Raw genomic sequence first — 17,649 nt, 5'->3', positions numbered from 1 at the left:
CTCATACTTGGAATAGGAAGTCTCTCTATCAGAAATAATCAGAGAAAGTTTGGGTTAAATGGGTTTTGCTAAACAGACAAATTAGACAACTGTGCTTAATATAGACAATAACAGAGCTGAATTGCACTACCTCCATTATATTTATTATTGATTCTTCTTCTAGGAGGTTTCCCAAGGGCAGAGCCTCAGATGGCTTCACCTGCCTTGAGAGATCATGGGATGCAAGTCGTCTTCTTTCCTTCCACCAAGGGATAGCTGGAGTTGGAATATCTGCTAAAAATAAATGTGAGTTTTATGGAAATAAATAAATACAATGAAGGCAATGCAATTCATCTATGTTACTGTCAATAGCCAAAGGGACTGCTTTTTAGATCTCATAATAGCATCCAATTAACAATTAAACATATTCCAAAAACTCGGCACATTGAAAACTTGGGGTACACAGAACAAGTCCAAACTACAAGACTTCTGCTTCTGCAGTTGTGGGCAATACATACAGAAGAATGGGATTTCTTAAATTTGCATCACTGATACTTCCTACAAGCCTGCTATGATAGCATAAGAATAGGGCAAAGAGTATATTTAGAAAATATAGCAGTGTGCCCTCTGCTCAAAATTTTACCAAATTTCTTAAGTCCTAGTTTCAGAAAGAAGAGAATATCTTTGGAATGCTTTATTTTTCAGGATGGCGGGAAATGAGAATTCAAACTCTAATGAGAACTCAAACTTTGTCAAAACACTAAATCAAGTGTAATCTCTCATTACTTACAGAAACAAGTAATTCTGGATGATGGTGGGTTTTATTATACTATAACAGGTTTATGAAATTTACATGTGTTCGTGGTTCATGTAAAATAGGTTTTTTCATTCCAAACTGGTGCTATAATGTAAATTATACATTGTGCTTTAGTTAGATTTTTCATTTTTAATATTTTAAACTTAATGTTAAACGAAAGACACAGGGTAGCCAAATGAAAGATGTCTTATAGTGTTTTTATTAACAAACTTTCATTGGAAAGTTCTGGGCGTGTTAATAGAGCAGGCACATTGGCTTCAATGTTTGGCATTGGACAGTCAACAGAATTGCACTTCACTGTTATAGTTCTGTTACAACAGTGTGAATTTTCAGGGCAATAGTTACAGCCAGCCTCTACCTCTGAACTGTTCAGCAGGTGTTTCTGATCATTTTGGTCAACCTTCAAAAACTGATCATTCTGCAATGAATTCTGATCCATCTTAAGTTCAGTTTTCTTATCCTGCTTTGATATAGAAGTTCTCTTGTTCTCATTCCCATTTACTTCTGTATTCCTGTTATCACATGTGTCTCTGTTTGTAAAGAATCCCTGTTGGTTTTTTGATACATTATTTTCAGATTCAGAATGAGGACCAGCACTTTGACAGAGATAGGGTGGAGAGCTTGTTGCCTTTGGGAGACTTTTAACATTCTCCTCTGTGGTCTGAAGACTATGTACATCTGTCCTATTTATCCTTTCACGTGTCTGAAACTGTTGTACTGAATGGAGAAAAAAATTTCTAGGCAGTGAATTCTGCGTAACAGGTCTTTTCAGTCTCCCTTGAAGGCAACTGCAGTGGAGGACACGTTGGACAGGGTGCACACAGCCTTCAGCAGCTTGCTGCAAAGCATTTAGGGGAGCCACGGAGTTTTGGATTGGTACAAAATTCCCAGATGGAGGGACACAATGGTAGCACAAAGTCTCACTTAACTGTTGACATGAGTGTGGGCTCCATTTCACATCTATAGGCTTATATGCATCTGGACAGCTACACTGTCTATTCTGTGAGAAGAGTGGGCGTGAGGTATGCTGGTCAGCAGAGGACTGTAACATGGTTGAGCCAGCTTTGTTTTTGATGCTTTTAAGCAGTTCACTATTATATGCTGAATGTGCAGGCATGCATATGTTTTGGGGTTTGCCATTGAAATGCTCTGAGCACAAATGGGTTTCTTCATAAGTTACTTTCTCTGGTGCATTACAGTTACTGGTATGTGATGCCAGAGGCTCTAACTCATAATGCTCATGCTCCATTTCAGGTTTTTGACCTCTGGAGGAGTCCAGCTGATATTTGCTGGCAGAATGCAATTTCTTTTGTCCCCTGTCTCCTTGGCTTCCTGAAAAAGCTTGTGAGAAGGCATTGCACTGCAATTTTTTTGGTAGAGGAATCTGGCCACAAGTGCCTTGGGGGCCAAGACAGCGGCACATGCATTGGAAAAAGAAGGTTGCAAAAGCCCAACTAATGCACATGATCAGCATCATGAAAGTGCCGAGCTGGGTATATGCCAAAACTGTAGAAGGCATCATCATTGCTCCAGCTACAAATGTTGTTAAAGCAGCCATTGCAATTGCAGAACCCATGCGGCTAAGAGAGAAGATGACTTTTCCTTCCCGGTCAGGATCAGGAGCTAAGCGGTAAGCGACTCCATAGTGAACAGCAAAGTCAACAGACAAGCCAACAGCTACAGAAATAGTGACAGATTCTAACACATTTAGCTCCCATCCAAGAAGAACCAGAGAACCAACAGTGACAAATATAGTTCCAGCTATTGACACTATTGCATAAAGGCTTATGATTATATTCCAAGTTGTAAGCAGCATTACACTAAATGCAACAGCAACTGAAAGACCCATGGCAATTAGCGTACCATCAGAGAGACTGTCCTGAAGATCATAGAACTCTAAATTACTCACAAACCAACCATTGCCTAGGCCCTCAGGAGCAGAACCAAGCTCATTTGAAATCCATGAATCTACCTCTTTGTAGAACTGATGCATTTTCTCATAAGCCAGTGTGAAGAGGTAGGTGCTTTGGAACTCCAATACCACTGCCCTGATGGTGTCATTTATGTCAAATCGAGGCCCTGGGGTTTTGCTGTCTAGATGGTACCCAGTGCTTCTTTCTAACTCCATGATGGCCCTCTTGATGCATAATTCGAAGACTTCCTGCTTGTATGGAAAGCTCCAATGGCTGCAGCAGGGATAAAGAGCTGGCTCATCACAGTCCTGATTTTCCATCCATTGCTTAAATGTCTCAATAAAGCAGCTTGTGAAGTCCTGTTCTTCGGTTTGGTAATAAAATGTTTGATTTCTTAACTTCTGGCAGAAATGTAAAATCCAGACCTGTGAAGCTGGGCTTGCAATATTAAAACTGCTGTCTAGTTTCAGCTTTCCTTTACTTTTAGGATTTAGAGGGTCCCCATTATCTTCTGGAAAAACACCCCAGATTACTGTAATTGGCATGTGGAGCTCCTCTCCATGGTGGACACGCTCAAACATAAAAAGCTTCTTGTACTCGGCATCATAGCGTTCAAAAGGGTGAGAAGACCTAAACACTTGAAACTCAGAGAGCTCCAAGGACGGCAATTTCATCTTTGGGTTCACACACACAATATATGCTCCACCTATAGTTAAGGCGAGGAACCAGAACAACCAAATATATCGAAACTTAATAACAATGCATGGCAATACTTTTTCAAAAAATATCCTAGATGCTTCTGAGACTGCAAAAATTATCTTGTGGACCATTTGGCACAATACTGTCCAGCAGTTTTTGGTGCTGTATACCCTCTGTTGAGGTTTTTTGAAGCAACTGAATATATTGAGAAGATACCGTTCATGCAACACAACTACTGCAGGTAGCCATGTTACCATTAAAACATAATTCACCAATATGGCAGTGCCAGCATAAACACCAAAACATCTGATTGCTGTGATATTGCTGACATAATTAGCATAGAAGGCAGCAGCGGTGGTAAAACTAGTGACAAACATGGAAAGAGCAGCATGTTGCAAGGTGATACTCACTGTCTCAGAAGTTGTACTCTGAGATTTATCAAATTTTGTGTAGTTCCAAACATCACAGAGGACAAAGGCATCATCTGCTCCAATTCCAACAAGAATAATTAGTGCAGTGAGATTCATAAAAGGGAAAAACTCAAAATTAAATACTACCCGATACAGAAAGTAGGAAACGATCAAGGAGCTAATTATTGCAAACATGGTCATCAGCGTGATAAATATGGACTTAGTGTATACACACATGACTAACAGCACAATCACAATGGCTATGGCAGGATACACAGTATCCATTAACAGGTAATCTTGAAACAAGCTATGTTTTATTCCAAACTCAATCCCTGTGATGGTGGTTATACCATCAGAAGAGTTCCAGTTCTCAAAATTATCCAGGTAAATGTTCATCATGCTTTCTCCTTTTTCTGTTGGAGAGAAGAGCATGCTGTACTTTAAAGCTGGTAAGACATAGTCAACAGTCTTTGGGTTTAGGAAATCTTTGTCTACTAGATAGTGGAGGATCTGGTAAACAGCATTGTACTTTGTACATTTACGAGGCACGTTTGTACACTTGAGTTGGTCCTTCCTTCTGGCTGCCATGTCCCAGCAGTCTGGCCCCAGGGTTCCATTGTAATAGTATTTGGCACACGTTCGAAGCAGCTTTAGGGTATGAGAAACATCTCGTTCTACAATTTTTTGACATGTTGATCTGTTATTCAGAATGGCAATATAGTTGCCCAGTGTCCAGCTGGGGCAGCACGAGGCAGCAGTGGTCCTCTGGCAGAGATCACCAAACTGGGAGTGAGATCTTATCTGTATAGGGACAGACATACGGAGAATTAGAATACTAAGGCTAAAGTCTGTTTTAAATGGGAGGAGAATGTTTGCTTTTTATTATTAAATTTAAAGTATTTCTAAGGCAAGTTTATCTAGAGGGAATGAATGTGTCACCCCATGGCACTCTTGCTGCCAACACTTTGAATTCCATATCTCACACACACAACACCTCAACCTCTCCTTATGTTACACCAACATAAAGAAGGAGCAAATCCCTGATGAATAACAGCCTCATGACAGTGAAACACTTGTATAACCAATCATGTAATTAGATCTAAATGCTCAGCAGTTTTAAGAGTATATAATAACTTATAAATGAAAATCCATTGCTTGGAGATGCACTAATTCATTCCCCACAACTAGAGTTTAGTTCTCCTCTGATGCCTCAAAGAGAGTATTTAAAAATACTGAGTTGCCTGGAGGTTTAGTTTCCTTTTACACCTCTTGAGAGCACGTAAAGAGGATCAGAGAAGCTGCAGGGATTATGACAGCTCCAGCAAGGAAGGATGGGATAGTTCTGAAACAAAGACTGCTGTCACAAGTGTCCTCCTCCACAACCCCTTCTGTACAGAAGAGTTTTCTGCCTTTATGCAGCAAGTGGTGCTTTTTTCCAAATTAAATCAGCCTGTGGAACAGGCCCTGCATGACTCTAAAGCAGTGCTGCTCAACCTACAGCTAGTGGGACAGATACAGTTCCTGAAGTGACTGGATTCAGCCCATGGCATGAGGAACAGGAGACCAGTGGCAAACAGCTCGGCCCAGCACGTCCCCTTCCCTGCCCTGTGCAATGCCACTGAACCCCTCCACAGCCCAACCTGCTTTCTCCCTTCCTTCTCCCCTATGCAGATACTTTTACTGGAGGTAAGATCTCTTCCTCCCTCCTCTTTCCAACACTGGCAGCCACCTTCCTTCCACACACCCTCACTCCTGCCCCCAAACCTGCCAGAGGGAAGGGGTAGCTCACAATGCAGCCAGGTCACAAACAGTCGGCTTGCTGCTTAAAAAGTTGAGCACCACTGCTCTAAGGACTTGTACATAAGTTAAAGTTATACCAATTTAACCTCTTTCGTTAAGAAAGTAATTTAGTTCAATTAGCACAACATCCTTATTTCAGTTTCAGAGGGCCTTATATTGAATTAGCTGAAGCTTGTAAGGACTCATAGTGTTAGCTAAATCATTACATAGCACTCTTCAGCCAGTGTAATGGCATCCATGAAAAGAGACATTAATTTAGTGGCATCAATTTCTTAAGCAATGAAGTTAAACCAGTAAATTTTCTCAAGTGGACAGGACCCAAAAGCTTGCTGAAGCTCACAGGATCTAAGTCTCTTAAGTACCCCACATATTTTGCTAGTCAAAACACCTGGTTTGCAAAGCGCCATGAGCTGGAACCTATTTACAAACAATTTAGAGCATGCATAGCTTTGTTCTTATGCACAGTTCTCTTCAAGTAAAGTCATATGTGTTTATGGATTTCCGGGGCAGGATTCTGCAACCTTTATCTATGAAGGTATCAGGTCAGTTAAACTGAAGGCATGCTGATTTTTATTTGTGTTGTAATTACTCTGGCTTATTATCAGTGATCATTTATAATACAGACAAAACTCAGAATTTGAGATGCTCATGGTACTTTTAAAAGCCTTAATATGGGCTTAATTTTGTGAAACAGTTTCTGAACAAGAACAAACTGGCATTCCATAAAAACAGGATAATTCACATTTGATTGTTTCCAGATAAAAACACTCGCACATGCAAAGTCAGGAAAAACTGAACAACCTAATAAATAAAAGGAAGCACTGGAATAGCATATTTGTATTTTTCATGGCACATCTCCAGATGTATCCTTTGAGGATATAATATGCCAGCCCTTGGGTCAGCCAGGCAAACTTGGAGGAAAAGATCATATTATTGTCTTCTCTACATATTCAACTTCGAGATAGGAGAAAGAGCTTTATACACTATTTTTAATACTCACTACAAGCTATAAATATCGGTTGGTAGAATAACTTGCCAAAGATAAAGTAACATGAGATGGTAGCTGAATCGTGAAATTTAAACAATTAAATTTATTCTGGAATGACTTAAAGTACAGCACTAGATAAAAATATTATTTACAAAATATTACTGCACTGCAGGATTGGGCACAATTACACTGGCTGATCAAAAGATATTGCTGAGGACTTTGTAAAGTAGCCAGGCCAGCTGTGCTATTAACATTAACACTATTAACATCTCCATTTGTTACTGAGACACCTCAGATGGAGGTCTCTATGCCAAACGGATCTGCCTGGTGACACAGGCCTGCACTCTGGACTTGGAAGCAACCCCCTTGGGAAAGATTTTGGAATCTTTGAAGTTTATAAAAACAACAGTGCATGAGTAGTGAGGAAAACTTCCTGTAACTGATGTGGGAAAGGAAGCAATTTTTAAAATTCTGGTCATGAAAAATTCAGGGCCCAATCCTATAGCCATCCTTCATATGGGATTTCCACGGAAGATTAGAGAACTGCCATGTGCTGATCAGCTGCAGGAGAGAGCCCTAAGCGTGATGAAAACATGTTGTTAAAATAGCCCAAGCATGCCCAAGATGGCTCGGGCAGAATTCTATGGGGTACACCTTCAAGTTGAAGCTAGCCACTAGATAACTACATAAAAACATAAGAAATGCCATTTACTGGGTCAGACCGCAGCTCCATCTTGCCCAGTATCCCATGTTACACAGTGGCAGAGAGCGGATCCTGAAAGGGAGAGTGAACTGGGTATAACTAGGATATTTTCCATTGTTCCTCTAAGGGAAAGGAGGAATCTAAGAAGGAGAACACAAGAACGAGAAAGAGGGAAGCTGAGAACCGGACTGTAGCTCAGGGAGATGGATGCTGCCTTGGCAGGAAAGGCAACCCTTGTTTTCAGTACAATTTTATTTTGTTTTTGCATTTTTGCATTACCAAGTTGTTGGGAAAACTGCATAACCAGCACTGGGGGCAGAGAGCAGGTTTCAAGGAAGTGTTACATCATCTGAAGAAAAGTCCTTCCTGTGGGACTAGAACAGAAGATCAGACTGAACAATTTAGACAACCTCTGAGCGACAGTCCACATTATAGTACTATTTCATGAAGGAGACTTTTCTTGGAAGGAACAATTCAGAATCCCTTACAGGAAAAAGTGTGTGCCTGTGTTTAGACAGAAGAAAATCTGGTGGGCTGGTAGTAGCAGATCTCAAAGACTTTCCTTTCAGGACAGGAAAACCCACATGTATACAATACCTCTGCACAGTCCAGCTCTGATACTAGAGCACCTCACCTTTGTCTCGTCTTTCCTGAAATTACACTTCTGTGACAACTCCCACCACACATTCAGCTTACACAAAATGCTGGAGTGGGCGTTATAATTATTGGCAACTCCTTTGTTTATAGATCACTACAGGCCAGGACCTCTTCCCACTAACAGGGATACAATTCCACTGGGCCAGATACTACCCTCTGTTACTAAAATGTAATGCCGAATGGTCCCATGACTTAAAATAGCATGAGTCCTGATATACGTCAGTGTGTGGTGTACCAGGCATTAAAGAGCCACTGGGTAAAATGCTTTGGGAGCAGGAGCCAGAATGCAACATTCTCCCCCCGCCAAAAGCAGGGCTCTCCTCCTTGGACTGCAAGAACCGTCTTGCTTGCTCTGCCAGCAACTATGCATCAGGTAAAAGGGAAATTAGTCATTTGCATTTAAAGCCTAAGCAGCTGGAAATACAATTAAAAAATTCTCTTCTTCAATTGACAGGCATGGTATTTCTTTAGCTCATGAAAACAATTTGGTGCAGAAGTTCTATTTATCAATAAAAAGATATGAAAACCTAAGTCCGCACTTCTCTATAATTTCTAAAAGTTCTGCCAGATTTTCCCTTGAATTTAATTAAAGTTTTGCTGTTGATTTAAATGGAAACAGAATTGGGGCCTTTAACTAGGCACAGATTTAACAGAAGTATGAACAACAGACAGAAAAAAAGACCAGGGAAGAAAAAACAAATGGTCAGTGAAGACCTTGATTTCTTGTGATCAGTACCAGTGCGAGTCAGCACCCATTTTAAGAGGCCACTTGTTAACAAAACACTAGGACAATGGAAACAAGACTCATTCATGAGCTACAACAAATATTTGAGGAGAAATGGATTAAACATAAGCTGTTTAGAAGTAATTTTGTTAGGAAACATAGCTTTTGTCCAAGCTGCCTCAGCAACTGCCATCTAGTTTAAAATGTGCTACATATATACAGATAACTAATTACACCTGTTTTGATCAAGTTATACCTTAAACTCCTCAGAAGCTAAACTAGCAAAACTACCAACTGCCTACATATAAGTCACTGTGCTATCCAACTTGCTCTTTAATGATTACAAGCTTTAATACAAAACCTGGTTACAAGTACAAGAATGTCCAAAGCATTAGATTTTCTGTAGTGAAATTTATTTTTTTATAAATATTTATCTCTCTCTTCTTTGGTAATCCCTCACAGTCAAGGATAACTATTTTCCATGATTGTCTTATCTGTGGGTCTGAAGACGGCTGATGATGCTGATCTGGAATCAACACTCTGCTGCAATTTAGGCACGTGTTTCTGTCCAGAGTGAGCGGCTCTGGATTCTGGATTCAGTCCATGACCTGCTGTTTCTGCCACTACCACTTTTCTGTCTCCTGATGTCATCATAGGTTTCAAAGTACTGAGATCCCTGCATCAAGATTCTTACTCCATTTGGAGCAGACCCGGGCAACAGTCTCCCAAGGTTTATGTTGAAGTTGTATTTTTTCAAGTTGGCCTTGAGGATGTCCTTGAAGTGCTTTCCCTGCCCTCCTCTTGAGCATATGCCTTGACTGGGCTGGGAGAATAAAACTTGCTTTGGGAGTCTGGATTCAGACATCTGGATAATATGGCTGGCTCAGAGAAGCTGATGTTGGATGATCATCGCTTCAATGTTCTTAGTGTTTGCTTGTAAGAGGATGCTAATGTTGGTGCATCTATCTTCCCACCGGATTTGAAGGATCTTCGGCAGGCAGTGTTGATGGTACTCTTCCAACAACTTAAGGGGTCTCCTGTATGTTGTCCATGTCTCAGCTCCATACAGCATGGGGAGTCACAACTGCTTGAGAAACCATAAGCTTGGTTTCAGATCTGATGTTGCAATCTTTGAACACCATTTCCTCAGGCATTTGAAGGTTACACTTACATGTTTGAGGTGATGCTGGATTTCTTTGTCAATGTCAGCCTTCTGTGAGAGATGGCTTCCAAGGTACAGGAAATAGTGTTCTCCCGAGTCTCACTGTGAATCTGAATTACCAGAGCTGGGGACTGGTTATTAAGAACTTGCTGATGGAAGACTTTAGTCTTCTGAATGTTCAGCATCAGTCCCATATTCTTGTATAACTCAGTAAAGACATGGATGATTGCCTGAAGGTCTGCTTCCAACTGAGCAGACTACAGAATCATTAGCGTACTGGAGCTTGATGATTGAGGTCAGGGTGATGATGGTCTTGGCTGGGACTTGGCTGAAATTGAACAGCTTATCAACCATTCAGCAGTTTAACTTCACTCTGACTGGAAGCTTGTTGGTGGTCAGATGTAGCATTGCAATAAGGAATATCAACAGGAGTGTTGGAGTGATGATGCAGTCTTGCTTAACTCCTGTCTTAACCTCAAAGGGATTTGTGATAGATCCATTACTGAGAACAACCACTTACACACTGTCACGGAGAAGGCAAAGAATGGTGATGAAGTTCAGTGATCCATACTTCAGAAGGATCCTCCCACAGTACATCTTGGGTGAGAAAGTCGAAGTTTTCGTGAGGTCAAAGAAGGACATGAAGAGAGTTTATGATGTTTCTAGCATTTTTCCTGCAGCTGGAAACTGCAAAAATCATGTCAGTTGTGCCTCTTGATGCCCTAAACCCACATTGTGATTCTGGGAGGAGCGCCTCAGCAATTTATCTTTTTATAAATATTTGTATATCTACATATATTGCTAAAGCATTCACCATAGTATCCAAACATATTTTTTCTAAAACAGGGAAAGATGTTTTTATGGATTTGTATTAGATGATGTTTTTCCTTACAATAGCATTACTTGATTCTGCCTTGGAAAAAGCTCACTACACTTTGGCAATTGTGATTTTTAAACAGAGTAGTACCAAATTGTTTTCATTTGCTTATACAGAAACTTGTTTCCTATGTATGTCAGATACAAATATTGATGTACAATACCTATTTTAGCTTCTATGTTATTGGGATAAGGTTTTGTACTGTTAAATATTAAGCCATACTTCCCTAATGCTTTGTTAGTTATGTTAGGGATCTGGCAGTTTAACTACATTTTAAAAACTGTTTAGAAAGATTATGTCCTTTATATTCTTTCCTCTTTAAAACGCTGAAAACAAGGTGCATATTACATTCTGGGGTGTGCTGTAAATGAGAAAATACAGTAATGCATACCTTGTTTTTGACTGCCAGAATGAATTTAAAAGAATTCTGGAGTTATGGCTCGACAGAATAGGGCCCACCCTCTCTACCTGATGCCGAAGACTGGCATGGGCAAATCTATGATTTTGAAAAAAAGCTAAAAAGTCTCCAAGGCTGTGAAACAGGAGTAGAGAGAACTGGAGCAGCTAGCAGACAGCAAAATTGCCCTGAGAAAGGTTAGCTTGATTAGTGGAACATCAAGGCCATTAAAAAGGAGAGGTAATTAGTAATACCTTGGGGGTGGGGGGAGAAGAAGGGGGAAGAACAATGAGCCATTAAATCAACCCCCTCAGATGCTTTCATCCCAGGCAGAAAGTCAGCTTCCCCACTGGGTCCCCACATGCGACTCAGTCTGGAAGGGTTGATTTTAATACGGCATATTGTAGGGCCTGTTGTATGCAAGAAAATACAGCACATTTAGAGCTCTTATGTAGCATAATTTAGTTATGCTTAGTGTATATTGCAGAATTGCAAACTATACAGTTTGTAAAGTGCCCCGTGTGGCAGGCCTGTAGGGGGTGCTCCTGTGCTGAGCCACCCACCTCACTGGACCCGACCATCTTCCGGGCTCTGAGTGCCTCCTTGGAGGCACCTCAGATCTGGTGAACCCCTTTCCTGGAGCACATCCAGTAGCCTGGGGGTAGAGCTGCCACCACCCATGGTCAGGCTTGATTCTGGCAGGGTTTCCCCTGGGAAACACAGGCCTAGTAGCCCCCAAGGGTACTCAACTCACTTCAAGAACTTGGGGTGATTCCCTCAGTCGGAACCCCAAGTAGTGGTCTCCCTTAGACAGCTGAAGCACGGGGACCCCAAGGCATACTCTAGACCCACTCCCAATCAGTCTCCCACACTAGGTTACAAGGAGTAGGGTTGGAATAGGGTACAGCGTGGAGTAGTACCAGAGAAATCCCACAGAGCAAACAGGGTGACTGGGGTAGCCTTTGATCACACATCTGAGTTACTGCAAGCTGTATATCTAGTTAGCTCTCTGGTGACTTACTCACAAGTATCATCCAGAGGCAGGTGGAGATTCCCCCTGGAGGCAGACAGTTCATTAATCATGAGTTTTGAGAGACAGCGAGCAAGTTTCAGATGGCCCATCTCATCTCTCTCTCTCTGAGTTTTCATCATGGATACTGCTGCTCCTCCTGGGCAGTCCTTAACTTATATAGCCCTTATGACCTCATATACCTGGTCCAATGGAGGCCAGCACCTGTTGGTTGCCAGCCAACCAATCTGAAAAGCATCACTGGTTGCTGGGCAGACTGGCAGTCTCTAGCCCACTATAGAGTACAAGCCCCTCACCCAGGTATGTGATGCCAGTCACGTAGGCAAAGGGAGCAGGTTTCCCCCCTCCCTCAGGAATGTCTCCAGCTCAGGTTACCTAAAGATATAGGGTAAAGTGTGTACCCTCTGCAGGGCCAGACTAACCAAATCATCAGAGCAGAGTTTTTGGGGAGAAACAGAGGTGGCCTTCTGCCACACCCCATACAAGTTACATTGTCAAACTTAACTACAAAAGTACTGCACTGGCTTCTACAAATATTGGAAGAACTATAGAAACCCAGTGTCTCCTCAGTATTGTTAATTGCAGAAAGATTATTTTCCTAACACAAGTGACTGCAAACAGTTATTATATTGGGAAGCTCAGAATCTTACGTAAGCAAGATGAATAGGGAAGAAAGAGAGCCTAGATTAAGGTGAATATCTGAAGACAGTGGTAAACAAATCAATTCTTCATGGAATATCACAATCTTGAAAAAAGCAGAGTTAAATGCCTTTGGTATATTTATTAGATTAACTGGTTGATGGAAATTTTGTTCAGGAGAGAAAGGTAATGGCCATTCAATCCCAGCAAATCAACAGATTGCTAGTAAGAGAAAATGAAAAATGCAACCTAAAATAATTTCTATGCCAGGTCTGCAAGTTTGCAAATATTTATGGATGCATTTCAACTGAAAGCACAGAAGCATGCTTCAGCAACTGACTGTCTTATACTTTATAGGCTTCCTGCCTGAATGCACTAGGCTCTTTAGTTCACCCAGGACTTCATGAGTATCAGTTAACATCCATTAGTTGAAACCAACACATAATTGAGATTGATACTTAAATTCTAAATACAAAAAAGAGCAACTACTACAATCCCTGAACACAGCCCTTGCTCCTTGTCATTTCTGTTCTTTCAAGTAATAAATAAAAGAGCAAGGCCCTAACTGCACTATCCAGGGGAAAACTATCAAGGGGAAAAAATCCACTGGCTGGCTTGACAAGGCCCAAGTGTCTCCTTTCATGCTCTCCTATTTTCAGAAGGACGTTAACACTGATCTTGGAACAACACAGTCTGGATTTGATTACTTTTGCTATTTGCCCAGAAACTGCTTTTGTGCCCCTTTGATGTTCCTGCTGCCAACCTATTCTCTTTTGAGTTCATGGCTTAAATGACCCACTGGCTTCAAGAGAAGCATGCAGAACATAATGTAGATGCTGACAGACTGCCGCAAGGGGAATGAAAGTGAGGGGAAAATGAAAACCTTGCCTTCTTTTGGAAAACAAAAAACTGGACTACTAAGTGAATAGGACTTAAGTGAATAGGACTTAAGGTCCAAAAAGAGAAAAATATTATCCATAATCTGATCCTTAAAGGCAAAGCCACCTGTAAAATTCTGTTTGCCTAAGGTGTGCTCATTTTGCAGCAAATAAACCACTGCTATTAGATGAAATGGTCTCCACCACAAGTAGTTTCAAATGCACATTTTCAGCTGCACCAAGCACACCAAAAGTTTTCTTTACTTACCCTCATATTATCTACATTGCACATGGATTTAATTGCATGCAAATTCCACAAGGTTTCTCCTTCTGTTGAAGTAAACACCACCCGTGAATAGCGATCACCTGGAAATAGAGTAAGAGGGTTTATGAATTATTCACGTCTGTCCAGTTTCACAGACTGAAGCATATGTCTGTATTTCAAACACCCAATCTGTACACCTTCAGAATATTTATTTGAATGTAGGAAGCCACCCTTTTCTAGAGTGAAAGTGATCATTTGATCTGAAAGATCTAAGTCCTTGTAAAAGCTTCCATTTCTTTTAAGAGGTTAAAGCTGGAAGACCTTACTAAGCTTCAGTCTTCTAACTTTACTGAATTTTATACAATGTAGAAGTTCAAAAGACAATATTCTAGACTGGAAAGATATAGAAGTGTGGCAAGGAGGAATGAACAAAAATTGAAAGGTGTCATCAGAAAACTATTCAAGGCCACTAATTCATTACAGAATGGTAGTGAGACAGTTAATATACTCAGGGTCTGTTTTAGTGAGACAAGACTAGCAAAAATAATTAAAAGGACATCTGTGAAAATGTCTTCGCTTTAGAAGCTGGTGACTTCATAGCGAAGTCCCTGGAAGTCCTTGGGGCCAAGTATTTTTAAAATATCTGCATTTTTTAAGTTAATTAGGCCTAATGAAAACAAGTCCCTCTATTAAACTAAGATGAATTTATCAATAAAAAACATTAAACTACATTTATCAGAAACAGCTTTCAGGATTGCAGAGTCATGACTCTGTGGCAACCAGAATTTCATGTTTAGCTAAACCAGAAATGTACACTGTGTGTGTGCGTGTGTGTATACTACTATGGAAAATAGATAAGATTCTTCATCAGATTAAAAATAATACTTTTAACAAAAAGAAGTCCTATAGAATGATAAGCCAAAATTCAGGAGGTTTCAATAAATGCTTTATGGGCAGGGAGCCCAAATCTCTCATACTCTCCTGATCCTGCACAAAGGGAGAGACACCAGGAACCAAGAGTGGGAGAGTAAGGAAGGGTCCAAAATTTGATGGTCTGTTTTCTTTGTGATTACCTGGCAATTTAACTCATGGGTTCCTTCGTCAAATATACTGCCACTCCTAAAGTCCCTGGCACTGTGAAGAACAAGTCAGAGCTGGGACAGTAGCAATCAATGTCACTCTCAACTGTATTAATACTTAGTGGGTTTTAAGAGAAAGCATATAACTCCTTCTCAGGAGAAATCTGCTTGGTCTAAAATACGCCCAGTCAAGGAAGCAGAAAGGATGACCTGAGCCAAATTTTCTTGTGCAAGTTAAAAATAACACCCACCAGAACTGAAAAAAAAATTACATGCATTTTATTTTTCACAATGGTATTTACTTTTACAGCTCTCAGTCTGGGCAATGAAAGAAAATTAGTCAATTTCTAGGCAATCTCGTACTCTATTCTGTTATTTGTGTGCGTTACAGTAACACCCAGAGGTGCTAAATCAAGATTACAGCTGATGTGTAAGGGCAGTATAATCACATAACAACACCTAGTCCCTGTCAAAAAGGAGTTTAACAAAATGTTACATTATGTGCCTTCTCAAAGCTGCAAACTGCTATTTGTTAAAACAACCTTACTATTGTACACAATGCATCTAACTGAAAGATTCCATTGGCCTTTAGCTTTGTAAAAGCTTGATTATTATTGTTATTGAAAACCCTACATTTGTAGCAAAATCTGATGTCTGAGACATCTAGCAAGAACATAAGAAAAACACATTTTAAATTTTAAACTAAAATAAATGCACTTATTTGGGATTGTCAACAACTTAAAACCCCTTTCATTAATGCTCTCTAAAGAAAAGAAGGAAGTGCAGTAACTGATGGGAGGCATTAAGAGAGTACAAAATGTTAACTGATCACAATTTCTCAGTGCCTGTCTCAAAAAAAAATTCTACAGGACTAGAAGGAGCAAGATCCTCTCTTCTAATAATAAGACATTTTCTCTGAGAGAACTGCTTAGAAATCATTCCCAACTGGTAGCAATCTTCAGACTTGCATTAATACCACTCAACTCACTTGGAATATCGCAGAAAAAGCTGTCTTTGTGGAAGTTCCAGTCTGCTTGCCTCTTCTCTCTTTCATAGTGATCGTCTGACCATCTGTCATCCCGATGACTAAAAGAAGGGAAACAATTTTATCTTATTTCTGAAAAGGAGTGACCAAAATAGTTACATATTTTAATAGCTTGTCATACTTTTGTTGCTAGGGAATTTAAGAGAAAACTGTCTTGATATTAACAATGAAATTTATTTGCAGTTCAAAGAGAACACCAAGCACGAGTCATTCTAAACTGTTCTGTTAAATTTACTGTACATGATGAGGAAAATTTATCAAAGCCTCTCTTCAGGCTCACTCCATAGGGCAGGCCTGAAGGAATGTAAAGGGAATGTGAACCAATGTCTAATGAAGTCAATCCCAGAATCAAAGAAGAGTGGGGCTGGAAGGTCCCCTTGGAGGTCATCTAAGTCTAACCCCCTACTTGAGGAAGGATCATCCTGTCAAAACTATCCCATATAAACCCATGTTTAACCTGTTACTAAAACTACACAACCAACCCCCTGTCACACAACTAAAAGGCATAGCACCCAAACGTGCCACAGGTAAAGCAGGGGGACAATTGTGGTCAGCACCCTGCGCTTGCAAGGGTTGTTAAAATGTAAGTATATTCATTGCATTCAGTGGGCACTGTATTAGGTTGTTTCAGCAAGGTAAAGTAATAAGTATGGATCTACCAAAATCCGGATGGTTGCCCCACTTCGTGGCTTGTGTGGCACCAGTCGCCATTTTTGCAATGAAGTGCGGTGGGCCCCACCCACACCTGTGATTGACCAAGGGGCCGCAAAAGTCCTGCCCCCCTCCGGAAACTGACAGATGGCCATCTGGCAATCTCTGGGGAGAGGTGGGACTAGGGTGACCGCCTTTTTAAAACGTAAAGGTGGGACACATGCCTGCCTCCCTCCCCACCCCCCACTGCCTACAGAGGCCACATGGCTGAAGCAGAGTAGAGTAGATTGGGGCAGATGTGGGGTGCCTGCTGCAGACTCAGGGTTCCCTGCTCTGCTGCCCTTTCCAGACCTTGGGGGCTCGGACAGTAAAGAAATTCTTCCTTATGTCCAGCCTGAAATGGTCTTGTAGTAGTTTATGACCGTTTGACCTCATCATCCCTTGGGGCGCTCTGGTGAACAAATGTTTCCCCAGATCTTGGTGGTCACCCATAATAAACTTATAGGTGGCCATCAGATCACCCCTGAGCCTGAGCTTTTTTAGGCTAAAGAGCCCCATGGCTCTCAGCCTGTCATCGTATGGTCTGTTTTCCTGACCTCTGATCATGCGCATGGCTCTTCTCTGGACTCTCTCAAGCTTCTCCACATCCTTTTTGAATTGTGCAGCCCAAAACTGGACGCAGTACTCTAGCGGCAGCCTCACCAAGGCTGAGTACAAGGGGAGAATGACATCCCGGGATTTGCTTAAGAAGCATCTATGGATGCAATTCAGCGTTTTGGTCACTTTACTAGCCGCAGCATCGCATTGCAGGCTCATGTTCATCTTGTGGTCAATGATGACCCCCAAGTCTCTTTCTTCTGTAGTGCTAGCCAGCGTAGCACTGCCAAGCCTATAAGGATGCTGCAGGTTTTTCTTCCCAAGGTGGAGAACCTTGCA

General features: G+C 41.1%; 1 protein-coding gene across 4 annotated transcripts in view; it reads right to left on the bottom strand.

The window, feature by feature from the left end:
• Positions 1-781: 781 nt before the first annotated feature.
• DISP1 (dispatched RND transporter family member 1) overlaps positions 782-17,649 on the bottom strand; it is a 181,106-nt gene continuing 164,238 nt past the window's right edge. For all 4 annotated transcript variants that reach the window (XM_019516498.1, XM_019516496.1, XM_019516497.1 and 1 more), the window contains 3 exons: positions 16,006-16,103; positions 13,942-14,039; positions 782-4,619 (listed from right to left, as the gene is read on the bottom strand). In XM_019516498.1, the coding sequence (XP_019372043.1) occupies positions 984-4,619; positions 13,942-14,039; positions 16,006-16,103 (3,832 nt within the window). In that variant the 3' untranslated portion in view covers positions 782-983. The remainder of the gene's footprint in view (positions 4,620-13,941; positions 14,040-16,005; positions 16,104-17,649) is intronic.

This window comes from Gavialis gangeticus, unplaced genomic scaffold (genome assembly GCF_001723915.1).
Source record: "Gavialis gangeticus isolate Ggan-Ray unplaced genomic scaffold, GavGan_comp1, whole genome shotgun sequence".
Classification (NCBI taxonomy): Eukaryota; Metazoa; Chordata; order Crocodylia; family Gavialidae; genus Gavialis; species Gavialis gangeticus.
The sequence above is the reverse complement of the archived record's forward strand: the minus strand, read 5'-3'. Positions and strand labels throughout refer to the sequence as shown.